Source organism: Sarcophilus harrisii, chromosome 3, assembly GCF_902635505.1.
Source record: "Sarcophilus harrisii chromosome 3, mSarHar1.11, whole genome shotgun sequence".
Lineage (NCBI taxonomy): Eukaryota > Metazoa > Chordata > Mammalia > Dasyuromorphia > Dasyuridae > Sarcophilus > Sarcophilus harrisii.
In genome coordinates this window covers 221270888-221291627 of record NC_045428.1, presented here as the reverse complement: position 1 = coordinate 221291627, position 20740 = coordinate 221270888, and the positions used below count along the sequence as shown (strand labels likewise).

General features: G+C 34.3%; 1 protein-coding gene across 1 annotated transcript in view; it reads right to left on the bottom strand.

Moving 5' to 3' along the window:
* OCA2 (OCA2 melanosomal transmembrane protein) overlaps window positions 1–20740 on the bottom strand; it is a 313841-nt gene that overhangs the window by 79633 nt on the left and 213468 nt on the right. The window contains exon 15 of the mRNA XM_031959092.1: window positions 1014–1161. Coding sequence (XP_031814952.1) covers window positions 1014–1161 — 148 coding nt within the window. The remainder of the gene's footprint in view (window positions 1–1013; window positions 1162–20740) is intronic.

The following is a 20740-nucleotide window of genomic DNA, read 5'->3' as shown; positions in this document are numbered from 1 at the left end:
AAAAGGAATGTTTTAAATGAAATAGAGTTATAACTTTCTCTTCTCCTTCCTCTTTTTCTTTCCTTCTCTTTCTTCCCCTCTTCTCTCTCTTTCTCTCTTCTTTATCTTCTCTTTATCTTCTCTCTCTCTATCTCTCTGTCTTTCTCTCACTGTCTCTGTCTCTCTGTCTTTGTCCCTTTCTCTTTTTCTGTCTTTCTATGTCTGTCTCTGTCTCTGTCTCTGTCTCTGTCTCTGTCTCTCTTTCTCTGTCTCTCTCTCTCTCTCTCTCTCTCTCTCTCACACACACACACACACACACACTTGTCTTGTTACTGATACTTCCTGCACACATAGATCTTTGCAGTGACCCGGAAATTGAAGAAAGTTCAAATAAATTTTCTTACCATAACCCAAAGGAGAGTCTAAGTTTGAAAGCAAAAAATCTTGAAGCAGAAACAAAGGAGTTTAAATGACAGGTTTAAAGTAAGCCCCGGGGCTTCTCTAGCTTTGTACTGGTTTGTTAGGTATAGCTGATACTCTGATACAGAGTAGCTGAAATACCATAAGGACAATGATTAAAAAAAAAAAGAAAGAAAACAAAAAAGCTAAGCCCTCTCTGTATTACAACTGCAATTCGGTAGAAGACCAAAAGATGGCAGCAAAGAGCAATAGAGAACTTGCCTGAAGAGAGCTGTCCAGCTCCCAGGTACTGGAAGATTTCAAGACTCAGGCTACATGTACATAGTGGATTAGGAGACAAAGTATTATATGGGTAGAAGTTAGATGTTCTTAGTCAAATTCTGTTTCGGTTTTGGGGTTTTCACATTAAAGAGTGATGTCAAAGGGTTTGATTTTGTTTTTTGCTTTTTAAAATTTCTCAGCATTTGTTATTTAGATTAAGGTCACATCTCAATAGAAACTCCTCAATAGAAACCTAATGGCACAATTCCAATGGGGCTCAGTTGGCATTAACATTGGGAAAAGAAATTATTATAAAGGTTATAAATCCTGTGACCACGATTGACCAACTTTACCTCTGGAATGTTTTGAGTTTCTTCTTGAGCAAAAACTCCAATGTTAAAACCTTCTGCATCAGGAGGCATTTCACTGCTGTCTCTTCCCTACTAGCAGGATTAATTCGTTGTGCTGTCAACTTCCAAACATGGATTTCATGTTTCAATTCTAAGAAGAGATGAAAGCACAGTAATATTGAGTCATATATTCAAAACAGGTCATCTGGTAAAGCAAAGTCTGAAAAATACAAACACTTAAACAATATCTCGATTTACAAAGCCACCTGACTAATAATAGACCAAACATTCAAACCAAATGAAATACAAAATAAATTAAAGAAAATAAAGTGAAAACCAGCTCTTCTTGAAAGTCTGCATTTCTCATTTTACTGTTTTCCCTACAGCAAACAATAAAGTTTTTAATAACTTTCTTAATGAAGTAATGCAACTGAAAATATAAGGGTAAGAGTGAAATTACACTTTGATAGACTCAATAAATGACAATCTTTAGAGTATGTTTTTGTTTATTTGTTTTCTACTTGTACTACTTCTCTGAACCACACTCATAAAGATCTGCCTTTAGCCAAGATCTTTAACTTTCTTATTTGAGACATTCCAAAGGATCTTAATCCTTGAGGAATTTTAGAAATGGAACTGACTTATCAGGGACAAGATATCTCATTGAGGTTCCATAGTGACAACCTTTTAATATGACTTCTGGTAGGAGGCAATATATAAAAAATCCAGTTCACTTAACTTTGGATATTTCACCAACTCACTTTTCCCCTTCCTTTTTACTGTTACATGCCACTTATCTTAAAATTTTAAGGGGAGGAGATTTTAATTGAAAGGCCGTTGAAGGCAGGCTAATGTTGGTGAAATGTTAAAATTAGCATAAGGTTACTCAAGTCAAGCTGTAAGTGTACTCTATTTTCTGTAGTACATTCTGGCTGACATTGATGAGCTGTGAGGGAAAAACTATAAATAACATTTTGTCTATGTGTAATTTTCTTCTTATGGGCTTAAAATGTTTCATTGAAGTGGAAGTTTCCCTTGAGCTGACCTTTTATGCACTATGCAACTGCCTCACAATGTGCATTAAGAGAGAAATAATTCAATTGCTCCTTCCTCCTATTCTACCTTCTACCTCTCAGTCCTTCAAGGGAAAAAGAATTCTTCCTTGAATTCCTCCCAATGTTTTGCCTGGACCTATTCTTTGTTTTTATGCTGCCCTATTTTACCAGATTTTTTGAATAGTTGTTTTTGTCTTAATGAAACTGTGAGCTCTTTGAAAACAAGAATTGTGTGACATATACCTTTGTATTCACAGTGTGATAATAATTCCCAATCTTTGATTTCCTTTTATTAATTATTATTTGGAGGGAAGTCAGGGCTATTTCTTTTACTGAAGTAGCTGAAACCTGTCCTTTGGGATGTGAAAATTTATTTAAGATCTTAAACATTTCTCAGATAAGAAATCAAAAAAGGAATCAGGGCTTCCCCAAGTAATTCGACTTATCATATTTGAGAAAAATTCTCTTGACAACCAACTCTGTAGGTATACAAATCTTCTCTTTCAATCATCCCATTGTGGACCCTCTAAATGTAATTTATTGGTTAGTTGACTTAATTTACCAATGGAATCCAATTAACTAGGTTTGTTTCCTAAGGGGATGTATGCGATTAGAACTCTAACTATTATTCAACTTTTATGACATTGAAGCATGGGGTTATGAATCTGTGATTTTTAGGTTTTTTTTTCCTTTTTGCTTTTATGACCTAAGAAGATATATAAGATTACAATATATAAAAGAATTAATTATATTTTCTTTGATGTTATTTGTCTATAAGAAGCCTTGTAAGAATCTTAGTCTTGGTTCAGGGTTATTTTTCTATCCCTTGAACATTAAGTATTGCAAAACCTAATTTTTTACCTCTATTGTGGTAGATTTATTTCAGCAGCAATCATTTTACAAACTTAAAAAGGATGTTTCTCCCAAAACAGCTGCCAGTGCAGTACCTTGCATGTAGTAGACACATATTGCATTGAATACTTGAATTTATGATTTCTATCAAACAGAATGTGTACATTTTATTTTAACTAAAATTATATTTAGTTTTAAAACTTTTAAGTTATTGTTAACTTAAGTAGACTAGGTAACCCTTATAGTTTAATTAATTACTAATAGTCTATAATTCTGATATTTAACTATACATTAACCCTTTCCTCCCCTTATTGGAGAATAACCTCAAAAAGATACAAAATCTTTGAAATTAAGGTAGTTAAAGTTTTTTTTTAATTTTTAAACTAAAGTACAGATTTGTATTTTGCTAATTTATTTGAAAAAAAACTTTGATTTAAGTCATTATCCTCTTCATAAAAGTAGACTTTTCCCAATTAAGAAGCTCCATATTTAATTAAATAAGTCATTAGTATATGTTGGTATAAGAAAAGATTAACTGACATAGTAGGTCTCCCAAACCTCATATAATTAATTTCTTATTAGAACAAGAATCACGCAAAGATATGGTTGCTGAAAGAATCCAGTTATATCTCAGAAGATATGACATTCCAGCAATGCTTTTAATTTGGGTACATAAAGGCTTTATCATAGAAAATCCCGGGAATACAAAAAACTGTCCAACCTTCATTGAAAGACATAAAAGTAAAGCGATAGATTCTTTTTTTCTTAAGGAACTAATTAGAAACATGCAGGAAAGAATATATCTTAGCCCAACCCTTACTAAGATGCAGTGAAAGAACACATTAGATCTATTATTTTAAAGGAATATTTCCTAATTACTTCCCATAATGATGAAGGTATATCAAGGTCAAAATCAAAGCTTCTTGGAAGTTTATGAAAGTTGTCTTTATTATTTATAGTCACTTTTCGTTTCTCTCATTTTTGTTTGTACACTCTCCCAAATGGTACCTCATATATGTATAGGGAGGTGGGGGCATAGTGGAGAGAGTACCAGATCTGGAGTTTTAAAAGATCTAAATTCAAATCCTACCTCATACTATCTAGCTGAATGAACTTAAAAACATCACTTAATTTCCCACTTCCTTAATTTTCTTATTCATAAAATGAAATGACAATAGGACCTAACTCAAAGAATTATGAGGATCAAATCCATATGAGATTTTATATATATATATATATATATATATATATATATAATATATATATAATTGCTTTTCAAACTTTTAAAACCCAATATAAATATTTATTATTATCTACAGTGTAATCAGATTAATGAAAGATCTGTTCCATTGATACCTCCCTCATAAAATGCCTTGACAGAAAACTGATTGTATTCTCTAACTAGAGAAAAATCAAACACATCAATGAAAGGAGAGAAGGGTAATGAGTTAATGTGTAAATACAGAATAACTTGAACCTGGGATAACTATCCTGAGGCCCTCTATGAGAAGAGGGCTATTCCTAGGTGTTCCAAATGTAAAGTGCATTAGAGATTTTAAAGGGCTATGTAAATGCCAGCTATTATTGGTTCTCTTCTCCCCATGTACTATTTCCCTAGGCAAATTATTACATTTGCACAGCTTTATCTATCACTTCTAAGCAGATGACTCTTAAATCTCTATCTCTAGCCCTGACTTTTCTTTCAGGCTGCAAATTCACATATTTGGTTATCTAACATTTCACCTGAATATGTCACCAGTGTTACAAGTTCAATATATTCCAACTTTAGTTTATTTTCTTTCCATGAAACATTCTCTTCATTCCAACTTCATTATTTTATCATATCATTTTACCCAGTCTCTTGTGTTTGAAACCCTGAGGATCATTTTTGAATCTTTTCCTCCTCACTTCTGACATCCAATCAATTTTCAAATCCTTTTGATTATTCCTCTAAAATTTATCTCATCTTTTAATATCTATGTATCTAAAATATTCTGATTCTAAAATACCTCAGTGATCCTTGTTCGTACCTTCATTACAACAACCCACTGGACTGTTTTATTCTACTCTTTTATTCTACTCATTTATCAAAATGATGGTTTTAAATGTATAAAACACAGGGCTACAAAGGAAGCCAAAGGTTAAAGGTAGAATTTTTTCTATTAGTTCACTTGTTCTTGAAATCTAGCCATCTATGGACTCTAAGTTAAGAAAAGTTGATTTAATATGCATTGAAGACTGGTTATGTTTATCCTAAATTTCTAAGAATTAGATGACTTAGTGGAAGAATTAGGACACAGGGAATTAGCCCCAGACTGTGAATCTAGTATATGGTAAGTGCTTTATGAATAGTTACTGACTTGATTTGTATCTTAAGTTTAGTCCCTTGAGACTCAGTGGATACTTATTAAATATTTACTGAATTGAAACCAAGAGATTCATAAAGGGAGAAAGCATTTCTAAAAATAGTTCTCCCTGAAGACAAAGCTGCTTTTACTATTTGTGGAGATGTAAACCCCTGCATGCCTTCCTTCTTGTTGAATGGCCCCTCCTAGAATCTCCACCTAAGGAAAATGCTCAAGTCATTCATCTTTGCACTTCTTACTAAGCTATAATCTGTACTCCATCACTATCCCATACCAAGCACTTCCCTCCCTCTTTCAGCTCCCTTTTATATGTTGTCTACCCTCATTGAAATTTAAGTCCCTTGAGGACAAGGAATTTGTTTTCCCTTGCAATTATATTCCCAGAACATCATATGGTAAACATTTAACAAATTGTCAACTGATTGATGGACTTAAAGGAAATATACCATGTTCCAATCCCTTATTTCAAAATAGTTTCAACTACTGAAATTCTAAAAGGATGTGTGATTTTTTTCCATCCCATATACTAAGATTCCTTTCTAGCTCCAAAATCAGCATGCTCACAGGAAATCACAGCATTATAGAATCCTAAAGCTATAAAAGACTTTAAAGATTAGTTAATCTAATCCCTTTTTTAATGGGCAAGGTCACTAAGACCCAAAGAGTCTGAATGATTCATACACTAACATACTGATCTATGAAGAAATGATTTTGATAATAATAAAAAAGAAAGATGCACTTAAAATTCTCTCTACACTCAGGTACCAGTTCTAAAAAGGTACTGAACAAATAATTTCCAATGATATGATAATAGCTTGTAATAATAATAATAGGTGGTATTTCTTCAGTGTTTATAGGTTTCCAACTTGCTTCTCTAATAGCAGCTTTGTGAGATAAATATTAAAAATAAAAAATAGCCTCATTTTATAGAAAAAATAAATTGAAATTCAGAGTGATTGTGACTTATTAATCATCACATGGTTATTTTGCTTCAAGATCTCCTCTGATTCAAGTCTAATATTTTTTCCTCTACCTTTCTTTCTGAAACCCCAAAAAAACATCTGCACCCCCATATATATATGTATACACACACATTCACACCTACCCGCAGACCCACTCATGTATACATATATTTATATATATACACATATAGAGAGTAGCATGCATACATATCCACATATATTCAGACACATACACACACACACACACACACACACACACACACACATACACATGCATTTACCCATATGTAAGAATGCATCTAAACAATATCAGTATGGCTGACATGATACAGATTTCTCTCTTGATTGATCCTTGAAGTTTAACTCTAAAATCAATGATTACTAGCCATGCTTTTTTTATTTTTAAATAAATTCTACTCCTGATCCTTCTTGTAGCACTTGTGTATTATCTCTTCTTTCGTATCCCTGCTATTTCTTCTACTTTAATTATGTTTCTTAACTAGCCTTATTATTTAACCTCCCCCCACCTATGGATCCCTCCCTTGTCTTCTTCCTTCATCCTTTATTTCCCGCTCTTTCCATCCCTCCCCACTTATTTCTTCATGGATTGTGGAGAGTGCTAGATCCTTCATGGTATATAAGTAGTTGTCTATTTAATCCATTCCTGATATGAATAGGTTTTCACACTATGAGCCCTCCTCCCCCTTCTAATGCCTTTGTATCTATTTTTTCTCTACACTTCATTTGTATGACATATTTACTATTTTTACCTTTTTATATGCAGTTTTGCTTTTTAGATCATATGCAACTCTGGCCTAAACTTTCTTTTGACCTACTTCATTGCTCATATTAATCTTAAACATACAGTTTACATTTCATGTAAAGAAACATAAACAATTTGTACATATTGAGTTACTTAAAATTGATTGATAGCTCTTATATGTTAAATTTTCTATTGAGTTGAGGTTCAGTTGAAAGAAAGCCCGAAAATCTGCAAGTTCACTGAATGTCTATTTTATTATTCATTCAACATTATAGATGATTTTGCTAGGTATGATATTTTTGGCAGCAGGCCTAGTTCTTTTGATTGCTAGTATATATTATGCTTGGACATGTAGTCTTTTACTGTAGCTGCTGATAAGTCCTGTACAATTCTAAATGTAGCACTAGCATATTTGAATTGCTTTTTTCTTGTTATTTCAAAAATTCTCTCTTTTATCAGGGGTTTTCAAAATTTGGCAATAATATTCCTAGGTGTTTTCCACAAAGGATCTCTTTGAGGTGGGTGATTGGTAGATTTTTTTTTCTACTTCTATTTTCCTCTCATGTTCTATCACGCCAGTACAATTTTTTTGGATTATTTCTTGCATTATTGTATCAAGATCCTTTTTTTGGTCACAAATTTCAAGTAGTTCAATTATTTTTATATTATTTTCTTCTTGATCTGCTCTCCAGATTTCTTGTTTTTGTTTTAATAAGATGTTTAACAATCTGCTATTTTTTCATTCTTTATATCTTCTTTTGTTATTTCTTGATCTTATAGCTTCACTGGATTCCCCTTTCTTAATTTTCAGAGTTATTTTCATCTTTAAGACTCTATCTCCTTTTATAGTTAGTTAATTTTTCTTTCATAATCTTCTTCTTTTTCTTAGCTTTTTTTTTAGTTTTTCCTTAATGTCTCCAATTTGATTTTTAAATTCTTTTTTGAGTTCTCCTATAAGGCAAGAAGTCATTTAATGTTACTTTTTGGGATAGAAGAAGTTTTTATTTACTTCAGTGTCCTCCTCTGAAGATGAACTCCAATCTTACCTGTTCCCATAGAAAGTTTCTTCTTTACCTGTTCATTTTTTAATGAGAAATATTAATAACTGTGGAGTGGAAGGATAGTGCCTATAGCTTCACTTCAGCTCTCCCCTCTGATCTGAAACCCCAAACCAAAACTCTATCTTCCTACAAGTGCTTGCAGCCAACAGTGTCCCTGACCCACTGCCTCTGCATTCACTCACCAAGTGTCTGGCTCCTTCCCATTCCTATCTCTGCAGCACAGCTGGACTTGGCATTTCTAATGAGCCAAGGTCCTTACCTGACTCAGACCCCTGCTCCTCAAGCTGTTGGGAGGTGAAAGTTTCTATGGTTCTTGCTGAGGCTCTAGCCAAACCCAGCTAGTCCCAAGTCTGTCCACTTGATGTTTGGAAGAGTTAGTCTGGAGATGTTTGAAGTTTACACTGGCTAATCTCTGATCTGAGGAGTTTTCTTCAGATCTTCTTGGGTTGTATGAGAAGAAATCCTATTCTTCCCCAAGTCTTGATTTTTCACCAGTCTATGATCTACCTGAGGTGCAAATTTGTTGTTTGTGGGGGATATTTGGAGAGCTTGAAATTTACTGACCTACTCCAATATCTTTCCAGAATCCTCTGAAAAATGATTTTTAAAAGATGAACTATTTATATTTTCATGGAAGAGGGAGTGATAAAAGAGTGCTATAGTCCCAAAAGAGTGAGAAATGTTTTTGTTATACTTTGACAGTATTAAAAGAAGAAAAAAAGGTAGGTATAAGAGGGGGTAAAGGAGGAAGAATAAAAGAATTTCTCTGAAAAAATCTGGGGGATGCAACTAGAAATATATACAAATGTGTAAGCATTAGGTTAAGTGTGCATCACTTGAGTTTCACTTTTATCTAAAATGGTCAAAAGAATATAGAATATAAATTCAGAGTTTGGTGTAGGAACATAATTGGCTCAACAGAGATATAGTATAGAAAACTCAAGTGTGAGGAAATTCCTTCTGCCAGTGCAATCATACAATGTATCATCATAAAGAGTTGCCTAGAACACTGAGAGATTGTGACTTCTCCAGAGTTATATAGCCAGTAAGTGTCATAAATGGAACTTAATATTAACCTTCTTGCCTTTGATGCCAATTACCTGTTTACTGTGCCATACTGCCTCTTACTTAGAATTTTAATTCTTTAGAGTAAAAATAAAGCAATGACCAAGTTTCTCTTATGGCTGACAAACTGACTCTTAAGGCAATTCACCAAGGGGAGTTCCATATATGTTTTCACTGATGGAAGCATTGCTGGGAAAAGTGTGTAAACTTCCCTTTAAAGGATGGAATTGATTTGGATGTTTGAATCCTTACATCTTTGTTAGTAGATAGGGATTTTAAGATCATATTACTTTATATTCATATTATGTAACCATAACAACAACCCGTTTATTTCCTTGCCATATTCACATTTTTTTAAAAAATATTAATTCAAAAGATCTTCCTGGAAATTCTATTGTCAAAATTGAACTCAGGGGAACCTGAAACCCAAAGGAGATTTTTATTATTTCTTTAAAGCTCACATCATAACACTATTGAACATCTTCATGCAACCAAAAGAAAAGAAGACATGACCTGTTTTTTAAGACTAATAATGCAATGCATTATAAAACTAAAGTAATTGTTTGTAGCACAATATGATACTGAAAAGGGCTGTGGAAAATCTGATAGATCATTAGGTCAAAAAGTCACAAGTTCAAATCTGGCCTCTGACACATGCTGGCTATGTGACCCTGAGCAAATCACTTAAATTCTCTTCACTATAAACAGTTCTCTAAGGCTATAAGCTGCATTAAAAAGGTCAAGCTGGATTGATAGAGGGAATTTCCTTGCCTGGAAAAGTCCTTAAAACAAACAAAAAAATCTGAAGTCCAGCCACAATTGCTATTGTACTTTGCAATCTTCAAAGCACTTCCACATAAATTATCTCAGTTGATATAACAATTCTAAAAGAGAGGCAATTCAAGTTTTATTGTCCCCCAAGTATACAAGTTAAAAAAAAACTGAAACACAGATAGGTTATGTGATTTTGTCCAGGATTGGACTGTCATTTAGTCACAACTCTGGATTAACCTAGAGGTAGAAGCAAATTTATTTCGATTAAATTCAGTCAACAGTTACTAAGAATCTACCATGTATAGTAAATTCCAAAAGAAACATGAGTCACTAAACCACATATATGGATCCCTGTGGCTTCATAATGACTTAAAAAACCACATGTCAATATTATCTATGTCCAATTGTATATTTTTATTTACTTTGTTAATTATTTCAAAATTACATTTTAACCAGGCTCATGGCGGGACTTGAAAATATTGCAGAGACAGCACTGGGGCCTTCTGGCCCCATGTTTGACACTTCTTATATACAGACTTATTAGATATTGGCTATTACAAAAACAAAAAAGTAGTCCCTTTTTTCAGGGAGCTGCCTTTCTCCTGGATTCCTAGTCTAATCCTCTTCCTAATATATTCCATGAGAAAAAAAAATTGAAAGAAATTTCTATTGCAATATACCTATAAAATTTGTGAGAAACATAATATATATGATTTTAACTATGGGGTGATGCCAATTAACACTCTACTGGGGAAATAATGTCAACAAACTTAAATTTTTGTTTTTCAGTTATTTTCAGCCATGTCTAATACTTCATGATTACATTTGAGGGTTGTTTTGTTTTTTTTTTTTTACAAAGATACTGGAGTAGTTTGCCATTTCCTTTTCCAGCTCATTTTACAGATGAGGATACTAAGGCATATAGGGTTAAGTAATTTGCCCAGGGAAAGACAAATAATTAAGTTCAAGTCCTGGCTCTGCTGTTTACAACCTCTAGGAGCAACTCACTTCATACCAATCCTTTTCCAACTCTAAATCCTCTGAGACTAAAATTTAGTCAAGTCCAGGAGTACTAGATTTATTTTTAATAAGGTATAAGAAAATAGGATTGCAAATCACAGTGATAAAAAAAAAAAAATGACTGTCATTGTACAGAGTGCAAAGACTGACAGAATAGCCTAAGGTTTACTGTTTTGACAGCAACCATTTTGCAGAGTCGATGGAGAATTAGCAGTTTACTTGAGCATTTTCCTGGGACTCTGCAAAAAAATTGGAAGCTATTTTGAATAATTGGACACTCATATCCTCAGGGAAATATGAAGCAAAGCAGCCTGAGATTTATTCCCAAAGACTTCCAATAAACTTAACTACCATTTCTGCACATAAACCATTAGAGAAGAAAGTGATGGAATTGACATTTTTTTTGGCTTACAGCAAGAAGCAGTCAATATCATTCTGTGCCAAAACTCAGTAGGCTGCTAATAATAGAGGTAGCAGCACCAATGAAAAGGGAGATACCACTGAGGGGAATATCATAATAATCATCAAATAAGGAAGTCACTTGTTGAAGTTTGATGACTAAAAATGGTTTGTCAGTTCAAAAAGTATAAAAGTAAAATGAGATTAAGCCCTTGGGTACTTAGGTCAAATGCTGAATTTTTTATCATCATGCTCTAGAGATTCTTATCACTTTTCATAATCAGAACTGAAATAAAATTCTGATGTATTAAGAAAACATCTATTGGGGAAAATTAAAGCTTCTACTAGACTATCCTTCAGGGGAGAATTATTCTAATAGATGCATGTACATAAATAGGTGGAATATAAAGTGATCACTTATGATTTGTGATATCTACCTCATTGTTTTTATGATTATACTTAAATACATATATAATTAGTGCTTCTTGCTCCTGACTTTCAAATATTCAAAAATTTGGTCTCCTGTTCTCCCCTTGGAGATTTCCTTGGAGATTAGTTGCAATTTCCCTACTTCTGTTGTCACATCTATGCATATTACTTGCAAACCTCTTTCTTGCTAGCTCTGACTTCTCATCTTTTTTTTTTTTTTTTTTTTTTTAGCTTTATAGCCTCAATAGTCCCCTAGATAATTTCACTAAAAAGTACTATTCTGTAGAGAGCCATAGATAGTAGGGAAACGCTGGGTGAGGTATAAGACCCTTCAGCCCAGAGGGAACCTGCTGACAATGTCTGGTTCGGCTCCCCATCTCCCCTAAGGGCTCTCAGCTTTTCTGAGAAGTCAGGGGACAGTGACAACCTCTGTGTTGTGATTGAAGCACAGTGATACCAGGTGGCAATCTACATAGAATAATAGCAAGTTGTTCATGTGGTCCCAGGTGTGCAGTATATACTTTGCATGTATTAGGGTCTATAAAGGGGGAAGACCTTGGAATAAACGGACTCCATATTTTAACCATCCTCTGCGGTCTCACCTCATCACTCCTCCACTAAGATGGTGTTTTTTCACCCCAGTGTGGGGGCTCTAGAAAGCACAGTAAATTTTGTCATCCCAACTTTGGGGCTCTAGAAAGCAGGACACAACATGTGGGGCCTTAGAAACATGGGGCCTTGCAAAGAAGGGCGCAAAGCAGCTTGACTGATGAGATCAGTGAGTTCAGTGGAGGAGTCCCCATGACCTAGGAATAGGGTGAGTATAAAAATAGGCAAGCAGGAAGATTTGGTAAGGGCTAAACTAATCACTTTCATTTTTCAGCCAAAATGGGGCAGATGGTAAGAAAAGAGCCTCCCTCCCAAGGGAAGTAAAAAGCAGGCTTGGTTAGTTTAACAGAGAAGCAAGGTTTGTTGGTAACTCAGAAGCAGATCACCAAGTTCTCAGATGCTCTGGAGTGCACATCTCTGTGGCTTTCTAAGAAGAGAGTTTGGAGCTAGAGATGTGGAAGTTAGTGGGAGAACAACTAACTGAATACAATGGAGTAAAGTTGGTTTTAAGGAATCCCACAAGTTTTTAAACAAGGAAAGACTTTTAACATGGGTGGTCAAACCAGGAAGTAAGAGGAGAAAAACAAGCAGAGGGTTGGTGCCCATAGTCCCAGAGGGTACAAAACTTGAGGCAGCAGCATTTACTGATTTACATTGGTTGTTACTTTCTAGGTTTGAAGAGCATGGCCACTTGGGCTAGAAAATAGTTAAGTATCTTAAGTACTGTGGCCTATTGGGTAGAAAGGGAATTAAGTACCGTAAGTACCTAGCTGAGAAGATTGCTTTTCACCTGTGGCATACCACTGGAAGAGTTGGTAGACACGGGTGCAGATCGTACAGTCATTAGAGGTGACAATTGGCCCAGTTATTGGCCAAAAATTGTGGCAAGCACCCATATGTCTGCCATACGAGGATTAATAGTAGCTGAAATTAGTGCTACCCCTTTGAGATGGAAATTTGGAGATAAAACAGTTTTTACTCCTTTTGTTGTACAAAAAAAATAATAATAATCCCCATCAATCTATGGGGAAGAGAAATCTTGCAACAGTTAGAATTACAATTAATTACTTTGGCTTTTTAGACAGGGCTGCTGTTGAAGGCCTGCCTGCGGTCTCACCTGTTCCTATTCAATAAAAAACTGATACACCAGTGTGGGTAGAACAGTGGTGCTTAACAAGTGAAAAAATTCAGGCCTTATTAGATATAGTACAGGAGCAACTTGACCAAGGACCCTTACAACCTTCTCTAAGTCCTTGGAATTCCACTGTATTTGCAGTAAAAAAGAAACCTGGAAAATCCATGTTGTAGTGGACACCTTTTCAGGATTCACTTTTGCAATACCAGCAGCAATAGAGACAGCCTGAGTGGTCACTGAATTCCTTATCCAAGCTTTTGCAAATATGGGTGTGCCACAAGCAATAAAAACAGATAATGGACCTGCATATACTTCTAAACATTTTGCACACTTTTGTACACAATATAAGATTTTATGCACCACTGGCATACCCTTTAATCCTCAAGGACAGGCAATAGTAGAGAGGAGAAACAGAGACATCAAGATCATCCTCCAAAAACAAAAGAAAGGGGGAGCCACAGGTCACCCTAGAGAACTTCTAAATTTAGCTCTTTACACTAGTAACTTTTTTATTTTTGATAAAGATGCACTGGTTCCGGCAGACAGGTTTTATAACCATCCTCAGGAGTCTCACCATATCACTTCCACTAAGACAGTATGTTTTTTCACCCCTGTGTGGAGGCTCTGGAAAGCACAGTAAGTTTTGCCACCCCAACTTGGGGGCTCTAGAAAGCAGGACATAATACTATTCTTGAGAACATCTGATAATCTTTTAATCTTCCTTTAATAAATATTTTTGTACTATATACAGTATGTGAGCCATAAAAAATATTACATAAATGCTTGTTGATTAATTAGCTGATTGCAACCAAGTATACTGAGTGCTATTTGGGACCTCTGAATGAGGATTACATAATCCCTGTCTTCTAGGAATTTACAATCTATTCAAAGGGATAAAACACAAATATTCCCAATACTAGGCAATGGTGTCAAAAGTGTTATAGAGGCCTATATATTCATGCATGGAGTGACTGTATCTTCTTTTCTCCTTCATTTTCACAGCTATTGCCCTCCCTAACCCAGTTTTTATATTGAATACATATTAGAAAAAGAAATGTTCTGACAATCTAGAGATTTAGCCACCTACATGACTTTGAGGAAGGCACTTAATCTCTAAGGTCTTACCTTCTATCTTTGTAAAATGAAAAAAAAAAGAATAATGAAATTTATGGGCCTAAAATTCTGTGAATTTAATTTCAAAATGATAGTAATTACTCTCTGAATGGGCTATGAATAACATAATGTTTGATCAACTACATTTTCAACACTTCAAACTTAAAGATCATCTATAGCCTGAGATTAGTCACAATTTCTGCAAATATAGATTTACTAATCAAACTTCTAAATGATGTAATATCTAAAGTACCAAAAATAGGTGAAAATCAGAAAATTACTGAGACAAAATAAGAAAAACACAATCTATGAAGAAGAGAGAAGAAGGTATGAATTTTAAAAAGCTATTTGGATTTATATCTCAAAGCCTTTTAAGAGGCCATCCAGTTCAACTCCATCATATTTTCAGATGAGAAAAGTGAGACTGAGACAAATTTAAGTTACTTTCACAGGGTCATTCTTCTTGACCTCAACTTCAGCCTTCTACACATTATGCCCCCTCCCTACCAAATATAAACCTGGCAAGACCATACTTAGTAATTTTGGGGGCCAAGGCAAGCATGTGAAATTATTCCCTAAGGTCAAATCTTAGAATGAAATTGAATTGAGATCAGGGAGAGGCTCTAGCATATAAGGTCCTTTGTTAGAGGAGAGAGATCAAGAGAAAATTTCATTTTACTATTATGAATGAATAAATGAATTAAAAAGAATTTATTAAGCTCTTACTTTGTATCAAGCACTAGAAATAAAAATAGAAAAAAGCAAAACAGTGCCTGCTTTCACAGAACTTGTGCTCTCCAGAGGTCCTCAAACTTTTTAAATAGGGGGTCAGTTCACTGTCCCTTAAACTGTTGGAGGGCCGGACTATAGTAAAAACAAAAACTTTGTTTTGTGGGCCTTTAAATAAAGAAACTTCATAGTTCTGGATGAGGAGGTTAAACGTCCTGAGCTGCCACATCTGGTCTGCGGGCCGTAGTTTGAAAACCCCTGGACTAAAATAAAGTTTAGATACAAGGGAAAGACCCAGAAATAGGTTTATGCCAAGGCATAAGAGTCTAAAGTAATGTTCATGATGATATGATAGCACAGGGGATCTGCAAAGGATAGAAGTAAGATAGGATCTACATGTCCTTGGATTGCAATAACAGGGTAGATGATAAAGACTAGTGGTTCTCCATCTCATTAGACAGAATTGGTGACTCATCTCATCATTGTCCATTTGTAGTTTTTAATGCCTAGAATTTCAATTTTTATTTCTATCCTTATTTTAAAATGTTCACCCTTCAATTTTTTTCTTAACTGGTCAAAAACCATCATAATTATTTTAAGTTGCTTTCCTCCCAGATCTTCAACATTTCATGCAGTACTAAACCAACTAATATTGTATGATCCAATTTCCCATCTGTACCAGGCTCCTAGATGAAAAATCAATTGGCAAGGGAAATTACAGCATAGATTCCTGGTTGGTGTCCCTTTTCAGACAGCTGTGACCTGTTCTTTAGCTGTAATGCTGCTAGCAATAGGACAGTTTGTGGTATGATAGGAAATTAACATATGTTTCCAAATCATTTCATTGATCAAAGCAGTATCTTGCCAAAGTCAGTTTTTTAACAGTTATTTTCTCTAACTCTGTGAAATGTTGCATTTGTTGCTAGCATGAAAATAGGCAAGAAGAAATCTCATTGATACTCAAAATAACAACATTTAGCACTTAAATCCAGAAACACTCAGCAAATGGTGCCTAATTAATTCACACTATGTCCTATTGAGGTAGGAGGCTTGCATACTCTAGCAAGACAAGAAGAAAGGTTAGAAGTGAGGACAGGAAAAGAACAAAGGAAAGGAAAAAAAATTTGGCAGAAATATCAACTAATTTTTCAGATCTGAAATGAATAGAAATGGAGTATTGCCAAAATGAAAGAAAGAGGACAGGAATTACCTGAAGCAACTTTTCATAGGAAGCAAAATCAAGGACCTGATCATCAGGAGAGAGTTAGGAAATGAGTTCTCAGCTTATTTGGCAGCAAAAAGATCTGACTTCTTTGTGTTTAGTCACTAAAGGGATGGCTTTGTAATAAAAATAATAAACATTTATGTAGCACCCACTATGTGCCAGACAGTGTGCAAAGAGGTTTTTTTAAACAAATATTAAAACCTATAGAAAGCAAAAATGGTATGTAGGCAATAGTGAGTAGCCAAACATAAAGTGCTGTTATATAGGCCTTGTACAAATAGGATTATTGTATCAAAGCTATACCATCAGTACCTTCAAACATTTGAAAACAGAAGCAGAAGAAACTACAAGGGTAGTTTTCTCTGGGACTTTGCTTCCAAGTGAAAAAAAAAGATCCTCCCTGTGAAACTGAGTTTTCAACTAAGTACACTCCAATTCAAAATGACAAAATGGAAAGAATGCTAGATTTGGAGTCAAGAAGACGTGGATTTGGGTCTTATCCTTTGATACTAGGTATGTGACTCTGGGCAAATCATTAAATTTCTTTGAATTCTTGGGTTTCTCATCTGTAATATGAGGTAGCTGAACTAGATAGCACTCAACACTACATCAGTGATCCTATTACCTATCACAGGTGATGTGAGTGGAAGAGTTTACTAGTTATCAGAGAACATAATAGTATATTTTAATGCATTCATTTACCTTAGAATTGGCTGGATAGCACAGTGGATAGAGTATTGGGGCTGGAATCAAAAAAACCTCAATTCAAATTCAGCCTCAGATCAATACTAGCTATATGACCACAGAGCAGTCACTTGACTTCTGGCTACCTCAGGTTCTTCATCTGTAAAATGAAGATAATAATAGCACCTACCTCTTAAGGTTAGTTTAAGGATCAAATGAGATAAAGCACATTAGGAACATGATAGATGCTTAATAATTACTTATCTCCACCCACAATTCCTTCCTTCCCAGCATCAATATTAGCTATACCTCGTCTGTTCTCATAGAACTTTGGGGCATTCTTAGAAACTTATATTTTATATTTATCTGTGTACTTATTTTCTTCTACATGAAGACAGAGCTTCCTCACTTATGGTCAAAGAATAAGTAAATCAAACCCATCTTAGTCCTCTATCACTAAACAGAATCCAGATGGCAGCTTTTTGTTATCTGACCTCAAACACACATAGAAATGGCTACATCTATCCTGGATCCCACCATCACTAACAAAGGCTCTACCTTGGGTGTGCCAAGGAAGCACATGGTACAGCAGTTTCTATACCTGGAAAGTACTTTAAACTGGAAGAGCTTTAAAAACAGATCAAACATTGGAATGTATGTCAATATTAGACAGGTCTATAATCATGTTAGACTTAGGACTTTAGTTATTAACCTTTTTTCTGTCAAAGACACTTTTTGAAGTATGGTAAAATCTGTGGACCCCTTTTTCATGTTGTTAAATGCATAAAATAAAAAGAAATAGAAATATCAAAAATATCAAGATGACAGAGTAGAAAGAACTCACCTGCTCTCCCCCATATTCTCCTCCAAAATAACACCTCAATTTGAATTCTGGAGCAGCGAAACTGACAAAAAGTTATGGTAAAACAATTTTCCTTTCCAAGACAACTTAGGAGCTTGGTAAGAAAAGTTTTCTTCACTTGATAGTTGTTACCACAAGAGAACATGGGTCTTGGTCATAATTCCGGAGTGGAAAAGAATGGTTGAGGTCATTCACAGAAGGGATCAAGTTATAGTTCCAGAACCAAGAAAATTATAAGCACTGTGGCTAATAGGTGGCTAACAGAAGAAACAAAATCTCTCCCTGGATAAAGACAAATACACAGGCCAGAAGGGCAATGAGCACTCTTCTTAGGTTATTCCACCTTGGAATCACAGAAAACCTGAACATCTCAGAACCAGCTCTGAAAACAGAAACAAGAAATATCTGCCTAAAAAAGTTCCCCTTCCAACCTGGGAACAAAGCCTAATTTTAACATAAAGTTAAAAAATAAAAAATAGCTGGGAAAATGATCAAACAACAATTTGATTAAAAATAGTTACTATGGTGATAGGGAAGATCAAGACATAAACTCAGAAGAAGATAGTGTTATTCAAACATTTACAAGCAAAGCTTTAAATACAATATGTAAACTGGATACAAGCCCAGCAAGAATTTCTAGAAGAGCTCAAAAAAGATTTGAAAAATCAAATAGGAAAGGTAACAGAAAAATGGGGAAGGGGCAGAAGTGAAATACATACAGGAAAATTATGAAAAGAAAATCAGCAGCTTGCTAAAAGAGGCACAAAAAATACTGAAGAAAATAACATTTAAATTTTTCTTCAAAATGATACAAAAATACACTGAAGAGAAGAACCCCTTACAAGTAGAATTAGCCAAATGGGAAAATACAAAAATTCACTGAGGAAAAGTACTCTCTAAAAAGTAGAATTGACCAAATGGAAAAAGAATTACAAAAGCTCTACCAAAAAAAAAAATAATACTTTAAAAATTATAATTGGGCAAATGAAGGTTAATGGCTTTGAGAGATGTGTAGGAAACAATGAAACAAAATCAAGAGACTAAAAAATGGAAGAAAATGTGAATTATCTTATTGGAGACATAACTGATCTGGAAAAATAGATTGAGAAGAGATCATTTAATAATTATTGAACATCCTGAAAGTCATAATCAAAGAAAAACCTAGACATCATATTTCAAAGAAAACTTCCCTGATATCCTAGACCAGAGGGCAAAATATAAATCAAAAAAATTCAATGAAGACCTCCTGAAAGTGATCCTCCCGCAAAAAAAAAAAAAAAAAAAAAAAAATTTCCAGGAAACTTATAGCCAAATTCCAGAGCTCCCAGTTCAAGGAGAAAATGTTGCAAGCAGCCAAAAATAAGTAATTCAAATATAATGGAGCCATAATCAAGATCATACAGGATTTATCAACTTCTACATTAAAGGATCAGAGGACTTGGGACATGATATTTCAAAATACAAATTATTTAGAATTACAATCAAAAGTACCTTACCCAGAAAAAGTATACTACTTTAGAATGGAAAATGAATATTTCATGAACTAGAGTATTTTCAAGCATGATGAAAAGACCAAAGAAGAATAAAAATTCCAACTTTCAAATACAAAACTCAGGAAAAGTATAAAAAGATAATATTGAAAGAGAAATCATAAGGGATTCAATAAAACCCAATTGTTTATATTTTTATGTGAGAAGAAAGAAAATTCTTAAGAAATTCTTAAGAACTCTGTCATTATTAGATCAGTAAGAAGTACAAATAGACAGAAGGTCCAGGTGTAAGTTGACTATGATGGGCTAATTTCAAAAAATAAATAAATAAATTTAGGGGGGAAAATGGGACACACTGGGAAACAGGGGAAAGTAGAAGAATTCTCACATAAAATTATCCCATATAAAAAAAGCACAAAAGGAAGAGCTTTTACAATGGAGGGAAAGATCGTGGATGGATAATGCTTGAACCTTATTTTCACTGGAATTGGCTCAAAAAGCAAACACACACTCAGATTTAGAAATCTATTCTACAGAATAGTAGGAGGGGAAAGGAATAAGAGAAGAAGAAACTTATAAAGGGAAGCAGAGTTCAAAAGTAAAACAGACTTTTGAGCAATAGCAAAGTAAAAGACAATAAACAGGGAAAATAGGATGAAGGAAAATATATAGTTAATAATCATAACCATGAAATGACTCTAGATATAGTAGTAGGTAGACAATTCTGCCTTATTGCTCTACTTGTTCAGTGTCAGACCAATCAAACGGTAAAACAATTATTTTATAAAAACTAGAAAAAATAATACCAAAATTCATCTGGAAAGACAAAAAGTCAAGAATATCAAGAGAATTATTGAAAAGAAATACAAAGGAGGTAGCTTAGCAGTACAAAACCTAAAACTATATTATAAAGTCATCAAAACCATTTGGTACTGGCTAAGAAATAGAGTGGTGGATAACTGAAATAGATTAGATACATATGATACAATAATCAAGGCCTATAGTAATCTAGTATTTGATAAATCCCCAAACTCCAGCTTCTGGAATAAGAGCTCACTATCTGACAAAAATTGTGGGAAGAACTGGAAAATAATATGTCAGAAACTTAGCATAGACCTCATACCCCATACCAAAATA